Source organism: Mauremys reevesii, linkage group 1 (genome assembly GCF_016161935.1).
Source record: "Mauremys reevesii isolate NIE-2019 linkage group 1, ASM1616193v1, whole genome shotgun sequence".
NCBI classification, from domain to species: domain Eukaryota; kingdom Metazoa; phylum Chordata; order Testudines; family Geoemydidae; genus Mauremys; species Mauremys reevesii.
The window spans coordinates 229270675-229295026 of NC_052623.1; the positions used below are offsets into that span (position 1 = coordinate 229270675).

The window sequence follows — 24352 nt, forward strand, 5'->3', positions numbered from 1 at the left end:
GAAGTTAGAAACATGGGCAGAAAATAAAAGTGAAATTCAGCATGGGAAAAATGTAAGCTAATCCATTCGGGAAAAATAATTCAAAACAGTCACTGGGAGAGAGAAACCTTAACAGCAGTGACGCTGTAAGAGACAGATCGCAGCCAGTGTATGGAATTGTGGCCTCCCATCTCTCCTTAATGGCCACTGGTCCCCAGTGACACTGCAGAAGATGAGTGACTTTTACTTTGGTGCCCCTTGTTCACCTTGTGCATGGTTTCATACCAAAAGAGGATAAGTTTGTTATATACTTGCTCTTCTAGTAGCAAAATCTCGACACATGAGCAAAAAAAAAAAAAAAGAATTCCGCCTGTCGCTACCTACAATTTGCACTGTTGGGTGTTACCTGAAAACATCAAATGCAGCAAATTGTAAAAACCAGACCAGAAAAGATTGTTTTTGCATGGAAGCTTAACTCAAGGAGGAAAGGAAAAAGAAATCTGTGAGCAGATCACTTATTTCCCAGGCATCAAGCACCTGTCAAGCCTGCTTGTCGTTCATCAACCAATTCTGACCTGTCCTAGGTGTGGACTCTCTAACCACAGTCCATTTTGAGGGGAAAAGCTGAAGACTTCTCTGAAGGAAAATCCAACATCCTAAACAAGCTATTGAAGGGCAAGATGAGGAGAAACTCCTAGGTGGTGGGATAGAAAGTTCACAGAAGCAGTGCCAAGGAAAGGCAGGGAACTTTATTTGACATAAAGGATAGGGTAGGATCTTAACTTTTAAAAAACTTCTAATCACAATTCAACAAAGATAGTCAAAATGGTTCACTCCTCTGAGGAATCAGCCTGACTTAGACATGGCAAAAACATATTGTTTGAACTAAAATCAGGGATCCACATTTAGGCAATTCAGTTTCTGTGGCATTTGCTGTGAATTCACCCCATTCTGCAGAAGTCTGCTCCTGATTCTAAGTTTCCATTTTTAAAAAGGATGTTTCCAGCCCTCACGTAAAAAGTAACCCTAACTGGGACTGTTTGCATAGTAAGGTCTGTCTCGTCCACAAAACCACAAAAAGAAGCAGCCGATATTGTGTCTTGGAAACTCATATCCGTAGGTTGACATTTTCAAAGATTTGTGAAAGATTGTAGCCTTAATTCCCAGTGTCTTTAAAAAGAGGTCTTCAGCTACCTCCCCACAAGTCACTTTGAAAATACAGGAGCTACTGACCAACATGTATTTGTTTTACTTCTTCTCTGGCATGGCGAAATCTACCTTCATTTGGGAAACAAGTAAACTTTTGTTGCATTAAAGACAGCCTCTGTTAAATAGACAGTGACAAAGGTATGTTGGAAGACGAAAAATAACTTACTGATTTGCTAGGCTAAAGCATTCTTTGTTTTTCTTCCATGTTAAGTGAATTTCTATGGTACCAGATTGTGGGGTTTAAGAGAAATGTTTCCCTAGCTTTGGATTGTCCTGCTTTAGCACTGTCCTCTTACTTGCTTTATTATTACACAACACAGTTGAAAACTGTTTGACAGGCCTGTAGTAACTTGGCTATTAAGGACACCTTTCAGAGTTACATGTGAGTTTAGGGTCAGATTTTGAAAAGAATTTAAACACACTTAAATTTCAGTGGGAGCTAGGCATCTAAATACCTTTAAAATATGACCTTTGCTGTATTTATTTATTTATTATTTTCAAGGTTTTTACTTCCTTTTTCAAGGTTATATTTTTTCAAGCCAATTATCAATAATTTTCATCCAGTGCCCAATACTATCTATTATGTTTGTGGACTTTGGGTGTACAAACAGTACAAATCTTCTGTAAATTTGTACAGTTGCCAGCTGCAGCTCAACATCCAGGCCTTGCAGAGACTTCTCAGACTTTTATTGCCAAGATACTTTAAAAAAAAAAAAAGACTACATTTATCTCTGATATAACTCAAGTGAAGTCAGAGACATTGCACCATAGATTAATCTGGCACAGTGTGTCTAAAGAAACATAATTTCACAGAAAATTAAAGGCCCAATGAGGCAGAACAAAAATATACACTTCAGTGTAACCCTCGTAGTGTATCTCTCAACTGTCAAGGCTTTGATGGTTGTTTTCCTGCCTGCCTCCAGTTTCATAACACATATCCCAGATCCACTGAAACTAACTTGTTTAGACTTCTTTTCCCTGGCTCCTTCTTAAAACACCATGATCCCCAACCTTTCCCTGTTGCCTTTCCATCTCAGTTTACTCCCTGATCCTGCATCCTCCTCTGCTGCTATCTCAGGCTTGACCTGATCTAGGCCTTGGTTTTCTCTAGTCCCTTATCCTCTCTAATTCTTTGAGAGCATCATCTGCATAATTATGGACCACATTTGTATAATACATCATCTGTTTTAATGGGAGAGTTGACATGCAACAAGCTCCTTTATAAAACTGATGTGTAAAGGCTCACCAGAAATGGTGCCATCTTCTGCATGTTCATGGAAAAATGCCAACAGCAGACAAGAGAGCTGTAAGAGAAGATGTCTGTAACCTAGACTGAGACACATGTAGCATTTTGTCTTTATGACAAGTGAAAAGATTTGTTGCATTACAGACTGCAAAATTTTTCCCACTTACAGTTCTACATAACTCCTACTTAGTGATTTCATAGTGCTTTGCAAGTAATGAGTTAAGCCTGTGAGGTTTATGACATTATCTCCACTTTACTGCAAAAGAAACTGAGATTCAGGGAAGTTAAGTGGCTTGCTCAAGTCTGTAGCAGAGCCAGGAGAAGAGGTGTTCTGTTCTGGCTCTCAGTCTAACAATTAGAAAAGTAATCCTCTCCCACAGAGTTGTACATCTTTCTGGTAGATATCAGACATACAGCACAGGAGAAGCAGGAAGGAGTCTGTGGTCTGTGGAGGTATAGCTGGCCCAATACACAAAGCTGTACTTTCTGTCTCCCTTTATCATACTGGCATTGTAGCCTGAAGAGCACATTGAGTGTTCCAGACAAAGTAATTCCTTCTAGACTATCTGAGAGTCTAGCAGAAGTCAAATGATCTCCTCCCATCCTCCAGTGTATAGTTCTTTGATGAGCTGACACAATATCATCCGGTAATATAAAATGAGAGTATTGGGTTATCCACTAAACATCAGCCACCTCCCCACTAATTCAGGGCAGCTGAGCATAGTCTCTAGAACTATGCAAAAAAATTTGCTTCACTTTCAACATACTGAATATCAGCATTGTTTCAAGCTCAATGTGCATTTGCTAATCAATTACTGTTCCTTCAAAACACTTTTGGTGACTTTTTTTTTAAAATTTGCGCTCTTTCTGAATATCCATGAACGTGAGGAGGCTTCAAAAAAAAAAATTGAGTTCAACTTGGGTTTGTTAGGACAGGCCTCATGAGCAAATCAAATTCATGTAAGTCCACAAGTCCAACAGGTTCTAGTTCTGGAGAAGCAATGAATCAGTGTGGATATTCAGAAACCCCCTGAATCCGAACCTTGAAAAATGGCCTACAGATGGAAGTGTTTTCAGCTGAATTTACAGCAACTGTAGGACAGACTCCACCTGAGAAATCTTTGGAGTTCTCCATGGAATTGTCTGCCTTGAAACACAAGCCTTTGGTACCTAAAGTCACTACACAGTCTTCTGTAACTGTCCATCATTCTGGGTTCCCACAGAGGCAACAGACTTCTCAAGTATCCCATAACCCTCTACCAGTGAGTTTAGTTGGCATCCATACACTGCATGGGGAAATGTGGGACATCCATTAGTGCAGCGGTGTTAAATCTACCTATACACTCAGAAGCTCTGGTTTCTACAATGTGTTTTACAGAATTATCATTTCAGCTGCCATTAGGCCAGAATACCTTTCTGCCTTGTTTGAATGCCAATATAAATTATACAGTCACTGATCAGTCCTGCAGGGTTTGGATGATTTCCTGTCCAGTCTGAGTTCAACAATTCTGATGACCAAGTGGACAAGGATGGTGTTTTAGCTGGTCACAAATATTAACACAGGATAGTTCCAGTTCATGCGTTATCAGTTAGATATTGAGCCATGTGGAAAGCACACTGAAGTTGAGATTACTGGGTGTGATACTTCTGAGACTGAGCCTGCCTAAACCTGAGTTACCTCGAAACCTGAGCCTGCTTAAGCCTGATGAGTCATTCCTGAGCCAGAAGGTGTGATGAGTCATAAGAGGCAATTACCTGCTGGTCTTGTGATAGGCGCCACACCATTCAACCAGGGTGTAGCTAATTCACAGGGCATGACCCACTCAGGTGACCCAAGTCAGGCATATAGGCTCCTAAGGGAAGCAGCCTCTCCATTCAGTTCAACATCACTACCTAGATGGGAGCATTCCTGACAGCCTGCCCTTGTTCCTGCTTCTGCTCCAGTCTTCTCCTGCCTCAGAGGGTGGCCCAGCAAAGCTGATGCTGGACAGCTTAAACAACTTTCTCAAAAGGCAAAAGCAAAGCCACCAGGGCCAGCTTGGTTAGGGTAGTTGACATCAGAGAGTGTCCAGCAGTGAGGCTTGGGGATTTTGCTGAGTGGGAAAAGTTTTGGACCAGAGTTGCTTACCCTTCCTCTGACTGCTTCATTACTTGCTGTGTAAATTGTTGCAGAGTCCACAGTGGTTGCGGCTTTATGACTTAGGGTATGTCTACACTACAGGATTATTCCAATTTTACAGAAACCGCTTTTTTAAAAACAGATTGTGTAAAGTCGAGTGCACACGACCATACTAAGCACATTAATTTGGGAGTGTGCGTCCATGTACCGAGGCTAGCGACGATTTCCGGAGTGTTGCACTGTAGGTAGCTATCCTGTAGCTATCCCATAGTTCCTGCAGTCTCCCCCACTCATTGGAATTCTGGGTTGAGACCCCAATGCACGATGGGGCAAAAACAGTGTCACAGGTGATTCTGGGTAAATGTCGTCACTCAATCCTTCCTCCATGAAAGCAACGGCAGACAATCATTTCGCGCCCTTTTTCACCTGGATTGCCCTGGCAGACGCCATAGCATGGCAACCATGGAGCCTGTTTTGCCTTTTGTCAATGTCACTGTATGTGTACTGGATGCTGCTGACAGAGGCGGTACTGCAGTGCTACACAGCAGCATTCATTTGCCTTTGCAAGGTAGCAGAGACGATTACCATCCCTATTGCACCATCTGCCATTGTAAATTGGTGATGAGATGATGGTTATCAATCCTTTTGTACCATCTGCTGCTGTCATGGGTGCTCCTGGCTGGCCTCGCTGAGGTCGGCCGGGGGCGCATGGACAAAAAGGGGAATGATTCCCTGGGTCATTCCTTTCTTTATGTTTTGTCTTAAAATAGTCAGTCCTGCCTAGAATATGGGGCAAGTGTACTAGAGAACCAGAGAGCACAGCCGCTCCGTGTCAGAGCCCCAGAGATCCCGCAGAAATGATGAGCTGCATGCCATTCTAGGGGGTGCCCCTGCAACAACCCCACCCGTTGCTTCCCTTCTCCCCCCACCCTCCTGGGCTACCGTGGCAGTGTCCCCCCATTTGTGTGATGAAGTAATAAAGAATGCAGAAATAAGAAACACTGACTTTTAGTGAGATAAAATGAGGGGGAAGCAGCCTCCAGCTGCTATGATAGTCCAGGCAGTACAGAATCTTTTCTTTAGACATGAAAGTGCGGGGGCTGATGGAGCTCAGCCCCCAGTTGCTATGATGAGGACAGTTACCAATCCTTTTGTACCATCTGCCAGGAATGACCGGGAGTCATTCCTATTTTTACCCAGGCGCCCCCGGCCAACCTCACCGAGGCCAGCCAGGAGCACTCACGGGCTGATGATGACGATGGATAGCAGTCATATTGTACCATCTGCCACCGGGAAGGGGATGCTGGTGTTCAGCGCTGCAGCACCCCATCTACCGGCAGCATGCAGTAGACATAGGGTGACATTGAAAAAAGGCTAGAAACGATTTTTTTCCCTTTTCTTTCGGGGGGGGGGGAAGGGTGTAAATTGATGACATACACCCTGAAACACCTGGGAAAATGTTTGACCCTTCAGGCATTTGGAGCTCAGCCAAGAATGCAAATGCTTTACTGTGGGATAGCTGGAGTCCTCAGTCCCCCCTCCCTCCCTCCATGAGCGTCCATTTGATTCTTTGGCTTTCTGTTACGCTTCTCACGCAGCACTGTGCTGAGTCCCTGCTGTAGCCTCTGTCTATCATAGCCTGGAGATTTTTTCAAAAGCTTTGTCATTTCGTCTTCTGTAACAGAGCTCTGATAGAACAGATTTGTCTCCCCATACAGCGATCAGATCCAATATCTCCCATACGGTCCATGCTGGAGCTCTTTTTGGATTTGGGACTGCATCACCACCCGTGCTGATCAGAGCTCCACCCTGGGCAAACAGGAAATGAAATTCAAAAGTTCGCGGGGCTTTTCCTGTCTATCTGGCCAGTGCATCCGAGTTCAGATTGCTTTCCAGAGCGGTCACAGTGGTGCACTGTGAGATACCGCCCGGAGGCCAATACTGTTGATTTGCAGCCACACTAACTCTAATCCGACATGGCAATACCAATTTCAGCACTACTCCCCTCGTCGGGGAGGAGTACAGAAATCGGATTAAAGAGCCCTTTATATCTATATAAAGGGCCTCATTGTGTGGACGGGTGCCATGTCAAATCGGTTTAACACTGCTAAATTCGGTTTAAACGCGTAGTGTAGACCAGGCCTTACTTTTGCATCTTTTCCACAGGGCCAGCTCCAGGCACCAGCTGACCAAGCACATGCTTGGGACGGCACCTTGTAAGGGGCAGCCAAACTTGGGGTGGCAGGAGGGTACACGGAGTTTTTTGTTGTTTCGCCTGGGCGGCGCTCGGGGGGGGGGGGTTGTTTTTGTTTTGGCGGCCTGGTGCGGTGCTGGGGGGTGTGTGTTTTGGCAGCCTGGCCCGCGCTGGGGGGGGGGGTGTTTTGGTGGCATGGCGCTCGGGGGGGAGGTGTTTTGGCAGTGCAGGGTGTGTTTCGGTGGGGCGGGGTTTTTTTTTTTTTTTGCTTGGGGCTGCAAAAAAGTTAGAGCCAGCCCTCCTTTTCCATCACCATTTTGTGTCTGAAAGGCTCCATCCCACAGGGTTTGGTATCCCACAACCTCAGGTATGATGTGCAACAAGTCAAGATGGCCAAGGCTTGGGATCAGCCGGGGGGCAGAGGGGAGAAGAGGGAAAACACACCACCAACAAATTTGAGGTTACAAAGGCTTGGAATTACAAACAGAGGCTTCTTAGAATCATAGAATCTCAGGCTACTAGTGAAAAAGTCCCAGTGTCATCATCTGCAAACTTGCTATGGGTGGGGTGCAGTCCACTCCTCCCTCCATGAAGATTAATGATGAATAAAAATAAACCCACCCACGACCTGGGGGCACTCCACTGATACCGCTGGGCCAACTACTAGACATGGAACCATTGATCACTACCCATTGAGCCCCACCATCTAGTTTTTTATCCACCACCTTATCCATTCATCCAGCCCATACTTCTTTAACTTGCTGGCAAGAATACTGTGGGAGATTGTATCAAAGGCTTTGCTGGGTCTTCTTCCCCTTCTCCTGAAGGAGTCTGGCTCCCAGAACCACCCAAATTCAGAAACAGAATAACCTTCAAAAAGCAACCTCTTCATGGAAACTCTTTTAATGGAGTCTTTTGTTTCCACCGAACCCAGCCACAGGCCACAATTCATGGCTTAGTTCACTGACAATCCCTGCAGAGTGCAACTATCTCTTGCAGATAAAGCAAAAATAAAAATCATGTAACTGTATTTTTAAATCCCAAAACAAGCAGCTCACATAGGTTGGATTTTAGTCAATGTCTTCCCTTAGCCTTTTATCTGAAAATACTTAGAACTTGCACAGCATCTTCAAAGTGCTTCACGTATATTAACTATTTAATTGGAGTGGGTGAAGGTTGAATGACAAATGCCAGGGAACTACATGTGTTTGATTGCTCTGTAATTTTGATCAACGTGGTCTCCAGTTCTCTGACACTGCGTTCCATCTATTCTGCCTGCCATTCAGCAGGTCCTTAGGCTTATGAGACACCTCATGCCCAAGTCTAGCAGTTGACAGCCATGTGTGCCTGTGAGTGTTTAAACATAAAGTAGTTGCTCTTGCTGCTACATGCTAGTACACTTTAATCTCCAAAATCCTAACAGAAGTAAGTAGACTAAGTATTTCATTTATGAAGAAGAGACTCAGCTACCTTGCAGTCATTCTTTGGAATTTTTTTCCTTGTAGGATGTGTCATTCTTACTGTGGCTGACTAGCACTAAAGACTGTTAAACCTTCTTACCAGTTGGATCTCATGTTTTAGAGCCACAGGGTTAAATTCCCCTCTGGAGTAACTGCATTGATTTCAATCAAATTACACAAAGGCTGAATTTGGTCCACAGAAATCAAACAGTAAAGTGTGAGGCTTTTAAAGTTTTGGCATTAGAAATAGCAGGTTCAATCTGTCATTTAACAGGAGGATGAAAGAAAGCTTCAGTTGTGTCTTTTAATGTGAGATATTTGTGCTCTGCCATTTTAGAGGTAGCTGAAATAGAACAAAGGTGTGACACACCTCTCTCACCCACTGAGCCAGAATCATGTGGATGGGTAATGGTAGCAGATTTGTAAGAGCAGCTGTAAAGTCTGCCCTGGTATTCTTGGCAAGGTGTGAAAGGATGGTCTGAACCTCCTTTTCACCAAGAAGTGGAAAATGAGATCCTCTGGAGAAGAGTCAGTAGTTCTGTAATCTTCAGTCTGGGAAAGGTCCAGGAAACATGCATGTGACCTTAAGGAACTCCTCAAATTATGATCCCTTCTTATTAGCATTGTCAGGTAAATCTCCTGCATCCTTTGTTTTCATGCTGGTTTGGGTTGTGAATCCATTTGGAGAATTAAAGACCCAGAAGTGCCTCCTTCGAGGATCAAAGCACCAATAATGCTGAATATCTCAATGCAACTAGCAGTGACAACTGTGACAGCAATGCTAATGGCTGGAGCCAGAGTTCCTGCACATCAATTCTCATATTGCTGGGACCTCCCATCAGGTTTGGGATTGAGAGGCTTCCTTAACTAGTCAAAGCGTGTGGTCCATGAAAAATCCATGTGGGGAAAGGCATTCACTAGACCATACAGATGATCATGCTGTGCCTATGTCCTGGGCTTTGACCCAGTGCTTAATTTGTAATGAAAGAGGTGCCAGAGTTCAAGCAATTAAGTGCCAGGACTCAAAGGAATTTGGCACAAATTAAGCACTGCTTTGACCTAAGAAGAATGGAAACAGGAGAGTTGAGTGAGTGGAAGCCTCAGGAAGGTGCAACAAGTGTTGAGAACATTCTCAGGTATACACAGTAGTGAGATGGTTATACAATGGTGAGGTTTGCTCCTCTCCAAGTGCAGCTTTGACCTGAGCTTGTAGGAAAGTGTCACTTTGACCACCATGCTGGAACTGAGAGCTGGAGGGAATTTATACCAGGATTCAGAGGATTTTGAAACTTCAAGGTGGCCCTCTGACTCTGGTGTCTAGGGAGCTTGAAAAGGCATTTTGATTGTGTTGGAACCCTGCCATGGGGCTTATTCAGTAAGGCCTGCACTGAAACAGAAAATTCCAGTGTATAGTCCCAAGTATTAGCAAGAAACTTCACTCAGTTCTGCCACTTTCCAGGACTTCATCCTCAAGGCCTACCAGTGCGAGTCAATCCAAATTACAGGCTGTTAAGATGCTAACTAAAGCATGATGCGCTCTCCATAAGCCATGATGACTTGAGGCAACATCTGCAAGCAGAATTTGCATTCAGAAACAGCATGGTTCATTGCAAATAGTAATTGTGATCATCTGTGACTTTCCGGTCAACTCAGGGCACTGCTTGAAGCCTGATGGGTTGTATCTGAGACATTCTGGAAAAGGAATGCACACATGCACACAAAGAAATAAACTAAAAAACTGCAAGGACAAAGGCTGATGTGGCGCGTTGAAGTCTCAACGTACATTGTTATGGATACTAATATATGAATAGTAACAAAAGCAGACTCCACCTCCACTAGAGATATTGTACTGCAGCAAGGGACAATTTGTCTCTATGAGAAAGCAGCAAGAAGGCCCCACCCCTCAGCAGCTGCAGAACATGCTCCAAAATGGAGGGCCTGCTTAAAAGGGGACTCTGCCAATCGAGCAGGGGGCAAATGAAGAGGTTGTCTGCAGGAAGGAAGCTAGTTAGTAGCTTTTGAGACAAAGGAATCTGCAGGGTAGGGGGCCTGACCCCTTTTTCTGTCCCTTTCTCCCCGACAAGGGGGAAATAGACACTGAGAAGGAAAGTGGGAAGGCTCTCATGAGTATTGAATCATTGAGACTGTTTGAGCAGCTCTCTGTGCTGGGAGGGAAGCAGAGTTCCATGATCATGCCCCAAAGGGAGGAGACAACAGGTGTGGTAGGAAGTGGTCATGGGGAGGTTGGTCTGGGGGATCAGCTACAGGCGACTGAGACACTCCTCACTTCTTCCCCCTTGGATACTGGTTTGTGACCTGGTGAAGAGGGAGGGCCTGGTCCCCTTACCCTTCGCTTGGTCTGCCCAGAAGAACCCAGGGATTGCTGAGGAGTGACAGACTATAACTCAGCAGCCAGGCCCTCAGATTATCTGGCAAGGCCATCCCAGGACTTTCGGGAGTGTTGAGTTGTGGCTGCCTACTAGGCCTGCTAAACCCTAAGTGAAGGCTACAGCATACCCCAACAAAAAGGAAGCAGGGATTGCCAAAAGGATTCTTTAAACCAAGGAAAGAATCAAAGAACATTTCATCAGAATGAGCACTGCAGCTACAGAAGACAATGCTACATTAGAGCTGATCAAAAAAAAATAATAATGAGTGTCAAAATTGGCTTTCTGACCATACATTTTTGTTGACAGCATCTACAGACTTTGAAGAATTTCATTTTTTCGTCAGAAAACTAAAACCCAAAAATGTCTGTTCAACATTAATCTGTGTCCCCTACATCTGCTACAGTGCCTCATGGGAGTTGTAGTTTGGATACCACCTGCCCCCATTTTCCTTATGGGCTGGGCTCTGCAGTTGGACCACATTTCCTATCAGGTACAATCATCATATCATGCACCATGCTAGTTCAACCAGAGGGGAGACTGCAATGCATTATGGAAGATACTGTCCAGTCATGTAGTTTGGGCAGGTTTTTTGGGGGGGAAGGGGGAAATCAGTTTTCACCTCCAGTGTATAAAAACAAAGTCAAAATGGTTCATTCAAATTTTTGACAAAAAAATGAATATATTTTTTGTTTGCATAAACATTTTCTAAGGGTGGGACGGATTTCCAACCAGCTCTATTCTTCACATACAGTATTTGTAGTAGAAAACAAATTCAGGGCTGTGGTGGATACATGCCCTATTGCCTCAGCAGCAAGTGTAACCAGTCCAAGAGCTCAGCACTTTTAGCTCAGGATTTTCCATCCCTGGTTTCAATCAGGCAGTCCAGACCAAGATGCAGAGATTAGGTATGCTACTCTGATATGTTACAGTCCTCTACACTCAGCATGTGTGTTAGCCACAATAAAGCAGCAACTGAATGAAATATACTAAAAGGAGGGGTCATTCTACCATTAGACACCGTATAAACCAATATGGACATTTTAAATTAAGAATGAACTGCTGTTAATCTTACGATATAATCTTCTTCTGCCTTAATTATTAAAAAATGAACCTGAACACTGAGCACAGTAATTAACATGCAGTGATTTCTTTAAAGATGTCTTGATACTCAAAATAAGATAATTTACAATCTTTTTTTTTCAGGGGTGGGGGGAACTTGAATTGTGCCTCCATGCATTACGTACATATTAAGAAACCACCTAATTACTACTGTACATTTTCAGGATTGCAATGGTAAATATGTAGAAAGGAAACTTACTTCTTCCTCCTCTAAGCCAGTGAGATCCCAGAAGTAACCTAGTCTCATCTGTAAACGCTTCCATTGTTCAAGAAACATGGTAGCTTCAACAACACAAAACAAACAAAACAGTTAGATTTTAAACTATAAACTCAATGTATTAATTATTAATTATTATTATTATTAATGTACTCTTTGCATTTCAGTATTATCTACAGGCCCAACTTCTGTGAGGGACCCAATGTGGTAGGTGCTGCACAAACATAGAGCAAGAGATAGTTCCTACACAAAAGAGCTTAGAATTTTGTAGAGTTTAAGGCAAGAAGGGCTCACCAGATCATCTAGTCTGACCTCCTGTATATCACAGGCCACCAACACCACCCAGCACCTGAAGCCCAACAACTTAAATTAGCCCAATCTAAACAGTGATGACAGACTACGGCTGGGAGAAAGAAAGTATTAGCCCGATTTTACTGATTGGAAACAGAGTTTAAGGAGCTTGCACAAAGGCACTAAGGGATTCTATGTCAGAACCAGGAACTGAATACAGATCTGCTTTTCCTACAAGACCATCTCTCTCAATGTACCTTCTGCCATTCCACAGTTTATGGACTCAAAATCCAAATCTGAATACTCAACCACAACTTCATCCATATGCCAGATAAAAGATTTGTAACTATTCCCAGTCAATCGGAAATAGAGGACAAAGTTAGAAATAGGCTACTACTGAAAACAACTCTAAGTACCTATAGGTAAACTGAAAACTTCAGCAATCATCATGGAACATACCATATGACTAGTGTGACAAATCTCCTCCTCTACCTTGGTTGGCAGATTTGCTCACCTCAGTGATCTTCCCCTCTGGTGGAACCCACAGTCTAGGTCAACTCCTCCTGTGTCAGATCAGGAGTTGGAAGGTTTGCTGGTGGGGGGGAACCCAGGCCCACCCTCTACTCTGGGTTCCAGCCCAGGGCCCTGTGGATTGCAGCTGTCTATAGTGCCTCCTATGACAGCTACAACTCCCTGGGCTACTTCCCCATGGCCACTTCCAAACACTTTCTTTATCCTCACCACAGGCCCTTCCTCCTGGTGTCTAATAATACTGGTGGTCCTCCAGCAGCACACCATCTCAGCTTCTTGCTCCCAGGGAGGCTTTTAACTAGTTCCAGCAGACCTTGATTGGCTTCAGGTGTCCCAATCAATGTAGCTATCTCCACTGCCTTCTAGAAGGATCTTAATTGGTCCCAGGTGTCTTGATTAACCTGCAGCAACTGCCATTTGGTTACCATGGTACTAAGGATTTGGTTAGCCTGGGGCTAACATAACTGTTCCTTACTACTTTACTGTAGCCATCTGGCCTTGCCTCATCACAATAGCGAGGATGCCTTTTATTCTGGCATGCCTAACAGTGGTATAGTTGAGCATTTCTGATCCATTTAACCCAGCCATGTGAAGTGTTATACTCAGAGGGTATGTCTACACTGCAATGAAACCACCCATGTCTGGCCCATGGCAGCTGACTTGGACTCATGGGGCTTGGGCTGTGGCACTGTTTAACTGCATTATAATCATTCAGGCTCAGGCTGGAGCTCAGAATCTGGGTCCCTCCCTCTTTGTGAGCTCCCAGAGCTCAAGCTCCAGCCCAAGCCCAAACATCTCCACCACAATTTTACAGCTCCACAGCCCAAGCCCTGCAAGCCCAAGTCAGTTGACACAGGTCAGTCACAGGTGTATCATTGCAGTGTTGCCATACCCAGAGTGATTTTCCCAAAAATGGTAGAACACAAATTCCATCTCCTGCCTTTCTTTCCCTTTTCCTTGACACTAGGTGGTATATGCTGCACTGCTTCCACTCTTCTCATGTTTAGACTCTTCTGCCTTCTTCCCATAATTGTTGCTTCCTCTTGACATCCTGGTTTCTTGTTGCTTTTGACTTATTTACATCTAAGTTCAGAAGCAGTAGGTACCCCAGTCCAAAAACTGAAGGCCTCATTCTCTATTGGACTGTGTATTGTGTAGTCATGTCCATCTGTGCAAAGTGCAAAAATTATTAAATCAGAGTAGTACTTTACCCCCACTCTGCAGAGGCAACGTGTGGGGGGTGTCACGTAGGGTCAGGTGCCCCCCCACCCCGATTTCTTGGGCCACCTATCACATCACCAGGATGTCCATCAGTGAGGAGGCAGTGGCCCCACATGGCTCTCACTGTGTGGCTGTGTAGCGTGGGAAGGGAGGAAGCAGCAGGGCAGCTGGCTGCAGGCTGATTTCCCACCCCCGCTACACAGGGCTGCTTCTCCTTCCCTGCAGCTGGAGTCCCAGTGCTTCTCGCTGGCTGCTTTGCAGAGTTCCCACTGAGGTGAGCCAGTGGGGTATTGCTGATATCGGGAAGAGGAACTGCAACATGGTGTTCAGCACCAGGCAGCTCAAGTGGAGCCCCATCCAGCCCAGGAGCACCAGGGGGTGAGTGCGGGGAGCAGGTTGTGGGATGGGGAGAGTGGGAAATGAGGTGTGGATCCTGCTGTGGCCTCCAATGTGCCTATCAAGGAGGTGATTTGGAGGTGTCATATTTCCCCATCCAAGAAAAAGTGACTGATGATTCTCCAACTTCTTGTTATCTGAGACAATCCAGCCCAAACACTATCTCACCCTGATGGCACATGGGGGACTGTGCATCCCAGCTGTGTTGGGCCTTTTGTTGGTTTTGTTTTGAACACCTGCTAAGCTGACTGAGGATAGTTCAGGCAGGGAGGGATGCCTGAAAGTTCTGAGGGGCTTGGCAGCCACAGGGCTGAGAGCAGGAGGAAGAGGAGGTAGTTGATAGTGTATGTTGTCTACGGTGATAGACCCAGGCCAGTTGTGAACAGCAGAGTAGTAGAAGGGAGATATACTGGCCACTGGATAAGCAGTTTTCTGTTCCCTGAGTGACCAGAGCAGGGGCTGCTCCAGGCTAATGAGAACACCTGACTCCAATTAACCTGCTAAGAGTCAGGTGAGGCTGTTAAGCACCTGACTCTAATTAAAGGCCCCCTCTGATGTTATAAAAGGGCTCACTCCAGTCAGGCCAAAGGGAGCCAGAGGAGAGGAAGTGCGTGCGAGGAACTGGGAGCAAGAGGCATGCAAGAAGCTGTGAGTAGGCACACTGCTGAAGGACTGAGAAGTACAAGTGTTATCAGACATCAAGAGGAAGATCCAGTGGTGAGGACAAAGACAGTATTGGAGGAGGCCATGGGGAAGTAGCCCAGGGAGTTGTAGCTGTCACGCAACTGTACCAGGAGGCACTATAGACAGCTGCAGTCCACAGGACCCTGGGCTGGAACCCGGAGTAGAGGGCGGGCCTGGGTTTCCCCCAAACCTCCCAACTCCTGATCAGACACAGTAGGAACTGACCTGGACTGTGCCTTCTACCAGAGGGGAAGGTCTCTGGGCTGTTTCCTGAGCCACAGGGTGAATCTGTGAAGCGAGCAAATCTGCCAATAAGCACAGGACCCACCAGGGTAAAGGAGGGACTTTGTCGCACTACACACATATCAAGTTTCAGGGGGTGCAGGAAGAGGCAACACTTGGGGCGGTCAGGTGCCCCCACAGAACCTTTCAATTGTGCCAAGGTTACATGTCACCTCTGTCACTATGCATTCACCTTGCACAGATGTAGATAATTGTACAAGGTGCAACGCAATGGGTAATTAGACCCAGATTCCTTTGACGGTGGTCACCTTTGGTGTGAGTGCCAGAGGAAGGTAAAATTGGGAAGCATTCTGGTGCCTCTTATGAAGCACATAACTTCAGACTACATAGATGAGATGACTGAATTTTAATCTGACCTTACACTGGGTTCACCCAGGCTTTTAATGATGGGTGACTTCCGTGTTTATGTAGACAACAGAACTTCAGAGATGGCTCAAGATCTCATTGCTACCAAGCCAAACACGGGAGTTTCTAACTCAAAATGTTCTCTCTGACATATGCTGTGAAATATGGGGAGGAAGGAAGAAATCTTTTCTTCACAGCTGTTTCCCTTCAATGAACTCCACTGCTGAAGAGATAATTCAGCCTGATGCCAGAATTATTCTGTCCGTTAACAAATTCTGATACAGGGAGTTGCACTCTAGTCAAACAAATATAAAAAGTACATATCTGACAGATGAAACTGTCATAAAACCAGAGTAAAAAGCTTGCTCTGGAGCCAGATTTTCAAAAACTCAAAGCAAACTTTTCAAATGTGCAACAGCCACAGTTAATGCCAGATTTTTCAAAATATCTCAGCTCCCATTTAGGCACTGTAATGAGTGGCTAGATTTTCAAAATAGTCTGGTATCCAAAGTACTGAGCCGTTTTGAAAATCTGGTCCTGATTGTGGATGTTCTGCTCTTTTGAAAAATCTGACCTGTAGGGGACAGTGCATATCATATTCTCTGCATAAGTCCTCTCACATTATGGGAATTTAAAAGTCACTGCGGGCTGCTCTGGAAGAACTGGCAGACAACAGAGAACATTTTAAAGATGTGACTGACTGTACACATAAGTTAAGCCCAGATATTCAAATAATTGTTATTTTTACTCATCCCTTATGGAGAACACAGTGCAAATAAAAAACATGTTTAACATATTCTGGAGGTTTAAAGGACTTTCTGGAATAACTATAAAAAAAAAAACACAATGATTTTGTAGGTGGATTTGTGCCTTCGTTCCCTGTTTAGCTCAAGGGGATGAAAATGGTAGCATTTACCTACTTTAATTGGTTGGGCTAGCTATACCAATGGTATAAATTAGCATAATGTAAATTGCTGAAGCCACACTATTTTAAACTAGCTGAAAACTTGTTCAGTTATGTTCAACTCTCCTTCTTCCTCTGAAATTCTTTAACTGCGAGAGGAAGCTTGACATCTCAGAACATCAACAGCTATAAGCACAATTAGCCAGGCATGATTCTCTCTTTTGGTGCAAATTCTCAATGAATGGGGGAAATGGTAAATGGAGTGATTGGATTCATGAAGATATTTAATGAGGTGCCCCTTAAATAACAGGAGCATATTTTCTTTCATGATATTAACCGTAACAAATCTCTCCACCTTTCCCAAGAAGGGAGAAGGCTGAAAGGATAAAAGGATGATTCTTCTGCACAGCCTTCACCATGAAATGAAGCCTACTCAGCAGAGCATAAATACCGTATTGTTCCCTTTTTAAGCATATTAGTAGTGAGTAATAATGCCTGACAGTTTCCCCATCACTACATCTTACAAAAAGTGATTCAAACAATGTTTATTCAAGACACTGTAAGAGAAGCTGGTTTCAGGTATGCAAACAACAGTAGAACTGTCAGTCAGCAAATTGAATGCTAGATAGAAGGAATGTGCTCTGCTACTGGCAGGGCAGCAATGACATGGTGTAATGTAATGCTCAATATGCAAGCAGGGCAGGGTTAACATAGGGTACTTGGTTTTGCTTGCAGATGCTGATACATGATGGGAGTATTTTCTTGCACTGACAAGCTCAGTTATCATAGTCCCAGCACAAAGAATTTTCCAGTCTGTGGGAAACGTTTTTTTTTTTAACGACAGGATATGGCTTAGAAAATATTTTAGTATCCTTAAGTGTCTTTTAAAACCAGTACATAAAGAACTGTTTGTTCTTTTCTATTTCACTACAAACTTCAGTCATTTCATCTCATTTCTGAAAAGCAGACACAGCATATGTCAACAGTATACTTCACAAACCATCTTGTTGATGCTGAGGGAAAATTGCTGTGAATACAACTGCACTAGAAATGATCATTTGCATAGACGTAAGGATTTCCTTTTTCAAGCAAGATTCTCTTAGGAACACACTTAGAATTATAGAATCATAGAAGATTAGAGTTGGAAGAGACCACAGGAGGTCATCTAGTCCAACCCCCTGCTCAAAGGAGGACCAACCCCAATTAAATCATCCCAGCCACGGCTTTGTCAAGCCTGACCTTAAAAATCTTAAGGATGGAGATTCCACCACCTCCCTAGGTAACCCATTCCAGTGCTTCACCACCCTCCTAGTGAAATAGTTTTTCCTAATATCCAACCTAGACCTCCCCCCTGCAACTTGAGACCATTACTACTACTTCTGTCATCTGTCACCACTGAGAACAGCCTAGCTCCATCCTCTCTGGAACCCCCCTTCAGGTAGTTGAAGGCTAAAAAATCCCCCCTCACTCTTCTCTTCTGCAGACTTAAGACCAGTTCCCTCAGCCTCGCCTAAGTCATGTGCCCCAGCCCCCTAATCATTTTTGTTGCCCTCCGCTGGACTCTCTCCAATTTGTCCACATCCTTTCTGTAGTGGGGGTCCCAAAACTTGCTGCAATACTCCAGATGTGTCCTCACCAGTGCCAAATAGAGAGGAATAATCAGTTCCCTCGATCTGCTGGCAACGCTCCTACTAATGCAGTACAATATGCCGTTAGCCTTCTTGGCAACAAGGGCACACTGTTGACTCATATCCAGCTTTTCATCCACTGTAATCTCCAGATCCTTTTCTGCAGAACTGCCGCTTAGCCAGTCAGTCTCCAGCCTGTAGCAGTGCATGGGATTCTTCTGGTCCTAAGTATAGGACTCTGCACTTGTCCTTGTTGAACCTCATCAGATTTCTTTTGGCCCAATCCTCCAATTTATCTAGGTCACTCTGGACCCAATCCCTACCCTCCAGCGTATTTACCTCTCCTCCCCTGAGCTTAGTGTCATCTGCAATCTTGCTAAAGGTGAAATCCATCCAGATCATTAATGAAGATGTTGAACAAAACAGGCCCTAGTACCAACCCCCAGGGACACTCCGCTTGATACCACTTGCCAACTGGATACTGAGCCATTGATCACTACCCATTGAGCCCAACGATATAGCCAGTTTTCTATCCACCTTATAGTCCACTCTCCAATCCATACTACTTTAACTTGCTGGCAAGAATACTGTGGGAGACGGTATCAAAAGCTTTGCTAAAGTCAAGATATATCATATCCACCACTTTTCCCATATCCACAGAGCCAGTTATTTCATCATAGAAGGCAATCAGGTTGGTCGGGCATGACTTGCTCTTGGTGAATCCATACTGACTGTTCCTGATCACCTTCCTCTCCTCCAAGTGCTTCAAAATGGATTCCTTGAGGACCTGCTCCATGATTATTCTACCTTGTATCTATCTGAGGGGCACTACACACTGCTGCAGCGCAGCAGCAGGCAGCAAAAAACACACACTGCTCTGCAGCTGCTGGCTGCGCGCTGCTAGCCCCCCATCCCAGCCCCCCAGCAGCGGAGCCCAGCCGCAGCGGCCGTCCGCTATTCCCCACAGGAGGGAGAGGATGGACAGCGCTGGGAGGATTTTCTCCCAGCGCGGCGCTGCTGACTACAGCGCGCTCAGCGCTGCGCCGCCGCAGCGCTGCAGCGCGCTTTGAAGTTTAAGTGTAGCCATAGCCTCAGACAGTACATCATTCATACATTATCATTACACAAAATGGCCAGAATTAAAGGCCAACAATTACCACACAGTGGAATTTTAATGATAAATTTGGAGGGTGTGACAGAATAGACCCCTGTATTCACACTCTATGTACTATTGTAATAATCTTTATACAAAGGTATTATTTGGAAACTGATAATTTGCTGGTCAGTATTGTCCTGGTAAAATGTGTGCGGTATATAATGTGAAGTTATAAGGTTCATATGTACGGTGCTATTAATGCATATTCCGAACCTCACAGCCATGACCAAACAGAAGTTGGGAAACTGTTTTGTCTTAAACAAAGGAACCTGTGCTTGGCTTAATTTGCATTTAAGCAGTAAACAGAGTCATCAAGCAGGAAAGGAAGACAAAGGAAGTTCAAACAGGTGAAAAAACCAGCTGGGAACAACCTTCCACATAGACTCTTTGTCTCCTGTCTCTCAGCTGGAAATGTTTTTCAAAAGGGGATCTAAGTCTATATAAGGAACAAACACCCCAAGGCACCCTTCTCTCTCCCCCTGCCCATCACATTCACTGCACCTGAAGAGACAAAGGAAGCAGCCACTGGAGTCTGTGGGGAGGGTTCTCACCTGAGAGAGTTTGGCCAGTAATCTACTGGAGCATATGGTGAAAAGTTTGCTTTGCAACTAAGGGCTTGGCTACACTGGAGAGTTGCAGCGCTGGTGCAGGCTTTCCAGTGCTGCAACTTAGTTACTGTCCACACCTGCAAGGCACATCCAGCGCTACAACTCCCTGGCTGCAGCACTGGCTGTACACCTGGTCTGCTTGGGGTATAACAAGTGCAGCGCTGGTGATGCAGCACTGCTCGTCAAGTGTGGCCACACACCAGCACTGTTATTGGCCTCCAGGGTATTAGGAGATATCTCAGAATACCTGTTCAGCCACTCTGCTCATCAGTTCGCACTCTACTGCCCTGGCCTCAGGTGAACCGCCCTTTAAATGCCCCAGGAATTTTAAAAATCCCCTTCCTGTTTGCACTCCACACCTGGCTGAGCAATCAGTGAATCTTTCCAAGTGACCATGCCTCCACACGCCAAACGAGCCCCAGCATGGAGCAATGGCGAGTTGCTGGACCTCATCAGTGTTTGGGGGGAGGAAGCTGTGCAGTCCCAGCTGCGGTCCAGACGTAGGAATTATGATACCTTTGGCCAGGTATCAAAGGCCATGCTGGAAAGGGGCCATGACCGGGACACGCTGCAGTGCAGGGTTAAAGTAAAGGAGCTGCAAAGTGCCTACTGCAAAGCCCGTGAGGGAAACCGCCGCTCCGGCGCTGCCCCCACAACCTGCCATTTTTACAAGGAGCTGGACGCGGTACTTGGGGGTGACCGCACTGCCGATCCGACGACCACGATGGACACTTCTGAGCGGGGTGGGGGAGAGGAGGGGTGGAGGAAACTGAGAGTGAGGGTACTGGGGTGGGGGGACACACCCCGGAGTCCCAGGAGGCATGCAGCCAGGAGCTCTTCTCAAGCCAGGAGGAAGGTAGCCAGTCGCAGCAGCTGGTACTTGGTGAAGGACAAGCAGAGGAGCGGGTTACCGGTAAGCGGCTTTTATTTTCAGAATGGAAATGTTTCGGGAGAGGAGGGGGCGGGGGTTACGGCTGCATGCATGCATGCCTAGATGTGGAATAACCCATTGATGTGGTCTAATCACCCTCAGTAATCTCCTCAAAAGTTTCAGCCAGAGCGTGGGCAATACGCCTGCGCAAGTTTATAGGGAGAGTCACTGTGGTTCTTGTCCCAGTCAGACTAACGCATCCGCACCACTGTTCTGCAAGGGGTGGGGGGGACCATTGCTGCACACAGGCAAGCTGCATAGGGGCCAGGGCGGAATCCGCATTGCTGTAGAAGACCTTCCCGCTCTTCCCTGGTGACCCGCAGCAGCGAGATATCTTCCAGGATTAACTCCTGTGGAAAATGTTGGGAGACTGTTCAGTGCAGATGCCCCCTGTAGCTGTTTGCTTTCCCCAACGCACAGAAAACCCTGCACAGCCCTGAATCAATCAGTCCCCCTTACTCACCATTTCGTGGCTCCTGTTGGGTTGTGTGCGCTCTGTTTGGTATGGGAAAAGTATGCTAAAGTGAAGACTGTAAACTCCTTCAGTGTGTGGGAATTACTGTCTGGATGAGATTATGAACAATGCTACCCCTGTTAACTGTTGCCATTTTTGCCTTTCAAAAAGCGACCTTGACTGCTGGACTGCCCATCTCCTCGACTGCACAGAGACTACAAAACCTCAGGAAGAAGCTGCGAAAAACCAAGGAAGAGATGCTGAAAGCAGTTATGGATCAGTCTGCCAGAGAGAGTAAAAACCTGCATGACTGGAGGGAAAGGGAAAGTATGATCCGCCAGAGAAATGCAGCGGCCAGGAGGAAAATCACAAAGCAGCTGATAAGCATCCTGGAGTGCCAAGTGGACTCTATCCAGTCACTCGTAGCCATGCAGGCAGAGCAATACCGTGCCGCCCCCCCCCCAGCCCAAAGCTCTTTCCCTTGTGCCCCAATGTCAGCTCCAAACCCCCTTCCCCAGCATCCAGGTTCTTACCTCCACCAGCTGCCTCCAAAACCTGTACGTTCACCAACCAGCCCTGAGAACTATGACCCTTACCCTCTGCACTCAACCCCCATCACAATGCAGTATATGCACCCTGAAGTGCAGCAGTCATTGCACAGCACTCCAGACAGGACATATTCAAACCTGTGATTGTACAGTTCACCAACCCACCTACCCCCACCCTATTAGGTTCCCAAAATGTTGTGTGTCTGTCAAGGAAGTTATTTTCTTTTAAATAAAAGAATTCTTGGCTTTGAAAACAGTCTTTATTATTGCAGAAAGTGAAAGATACCGTAGCCCAGTAAAGAAACAGGCACTGCAAATCATTTTAGGAAAAACAGAATCCTACTAACATTGTAACCACTGCACTTCACTCCCGTGCAAGGCAACAAACATTACTGTTGGCTTTCAGCCTCAAATTCCTCCCTCAAGGCATCCCTAATCCTTGTAGCCCTGTGCTGGGCCTCTCTAGTAGCCCTGCTCTCTGGCTGTGCAAATTCAGCCTCCAGGACTTGATCCTTGGTGGTCCATGCCTGACTGAATGTTTCACCCTTCCCTTCACAAATATTATGGAGGGTACAGCAAGCGGATATAACCGTGGGGATGCTGCTTTCTCCCAAGTCTAGCTTCCCGTACAAGGATCTCCAGCGCCCTTTTAAACGGTCAAAAGCACACTCCACAGTCATTCGGCACCGGCTCAGCCTGTAGTTGAACCGGTCCTTGGTCCTGTCAAGCTTCCCTGTATAGGGTTTCATGAGCCAAGGCAGTAATGGGTACGCGGGGTCTCCAAGGATCACAATGGGCATTTCGACGTCCCCTACTGTGATCTTCCTGTCTGGGGAAAAAAGTCCCTGCCTGCGTCTTCCTGAACAGGCCACTGTTCCGAAAGATGCGTGCATCATGCACCTTTCCAGGCCAGCCTGTGTTAATGTCAATGAAACGCCCATGGTGATCCACAAGCGCCTGGAGAACCATAGAGAAATACCCCTTCTGATTAACATACTCGGATGCTAGGTGGGGGGTGCCAGAATAGGAATATGCGTCCCATCTGTTGCCCCTCCACAGTTAGGGAAACCCATTTGTGCAAAGCCATTCACAATGTCCTGCATGTTCCCCAGAGTCACGGTTCTTCTTAGCAGAATGCAATTAATGGCCCTGCAAACTTGCATCAAAACGATTCCAATGGTCGACTTTCCCACTCCAAACTGGTTCCCGACCGACCGGTAGCTGTCTGGAGTTGCCAGCTTCCAGATTGCAATAGCCACCCGCTTCTCCACTGTCAGGGCAGCTCTCAATCTTGTGTCCTTGCGCCGCAGGGTAGGGGCGAGCTCAGCACACAGTCCCATGAAAGTGGCTTTTCTCATCCGAAAGTTCTGCAGCCACTGCTCGTCATCCCAGACTTCCATGACGATGTGATTCCACCACTCGGTGCTTGTTTCCCGAGCCCAAAAGCGGCGTTCCACGGTGCTGAGCATTTCTGTGAATGCCACAAGCAATTTAGTGTCACGCGTCAGGCGACTCGATATCATCGTCGGACTCCTCACTGTCACTTTGGAGCTGAAGGAATAGCTCAACTGCCAAACGTGATGTGCTGGCGACATTCATCAGCAAAGTCCTCAGCAGCTCGGGCTCCATTTCCCACAGAAATCGCACTGCACAGAGACTCACAATGGCAACAAATGTGGACGGAAAAAATGTGACTGCTGGGATGTGAAGCGATGCACCACGGGGCGTTGGGACAGAAAGCAGAATGACCCGCACCCTTCCGTCCCCTTCCCACAATCCACGGCGCCAAAATGGGACGAGGTGCTCTGTGGGATAGCTGCCCACAATGCACCACTCCCAACAGCGCTGCAAATGCTGCAAATGTGGCCACACTGCAGTGCTGGTAGCTGTGAGTGTGGCCACACACCAGTGCTTTCCCTACACAGCTGTACGAACACAGCTGTAACTCCCAGCGCTGCACATCTGCAAGTGTAGCCAAGCCCTAAGGTAGCTTTTAAAGTGGATACCAGTAAACAGTTTATCTTCATTTTTCTTGTAGCCATTTCTGACTTTTATGCCTCATTATTTATACTCATTCACAATCTATCTTTCTGTAGTAAGTAAGCTTGGGTTTATTGTATTACCTAATCCAGTGTGTTCACGCTGAAATGTCTGCGTAACTCCATTTAGGAAAACAAGTTGTCTGTGTATTAGTCCCTTAAAGGAATAATGGACTCAATATATTTGCACTGTCCAGAAGAGGGCTGGGCAGTACAGGACATACATAGGGTCCTACCAAATTCATGGTCCATTTTGGTGAATTTCCCAGCCATAGCATTTAAAAAATCTTTAATTTCATGATTTCAGCTATGTACATCTGAAATTTCATAGTATTGTAATTGTAGGGGTCCTGACTCAAAAAGGAGTTGGGGGGTCACAA

At 45.8% G+C, this 24352-nt stretch overlaps 1 protein-coding gene across 1 annotated transcript in view; it reads right to left on the reverse strand.

Annotated features, from left to right (window-relative positions):
- ANO2 (anoctamin 2) overlaps nt 1-24352 on the reverse strand; it is a 329541-nt gene that overhangs the window by 168123 nt on the left and 137066 nt on the right. Inside the window, exon 13 of the mRNA XM_039539558.1 lies at nt 11916-11998. Within this exon, the coding sequence (XP_039395492.1) occupies nt 11916-11998 (83 nt within the window). The remainder of the gene's footprint in view (nt 1-11915; nt 11999-24352) is intronic.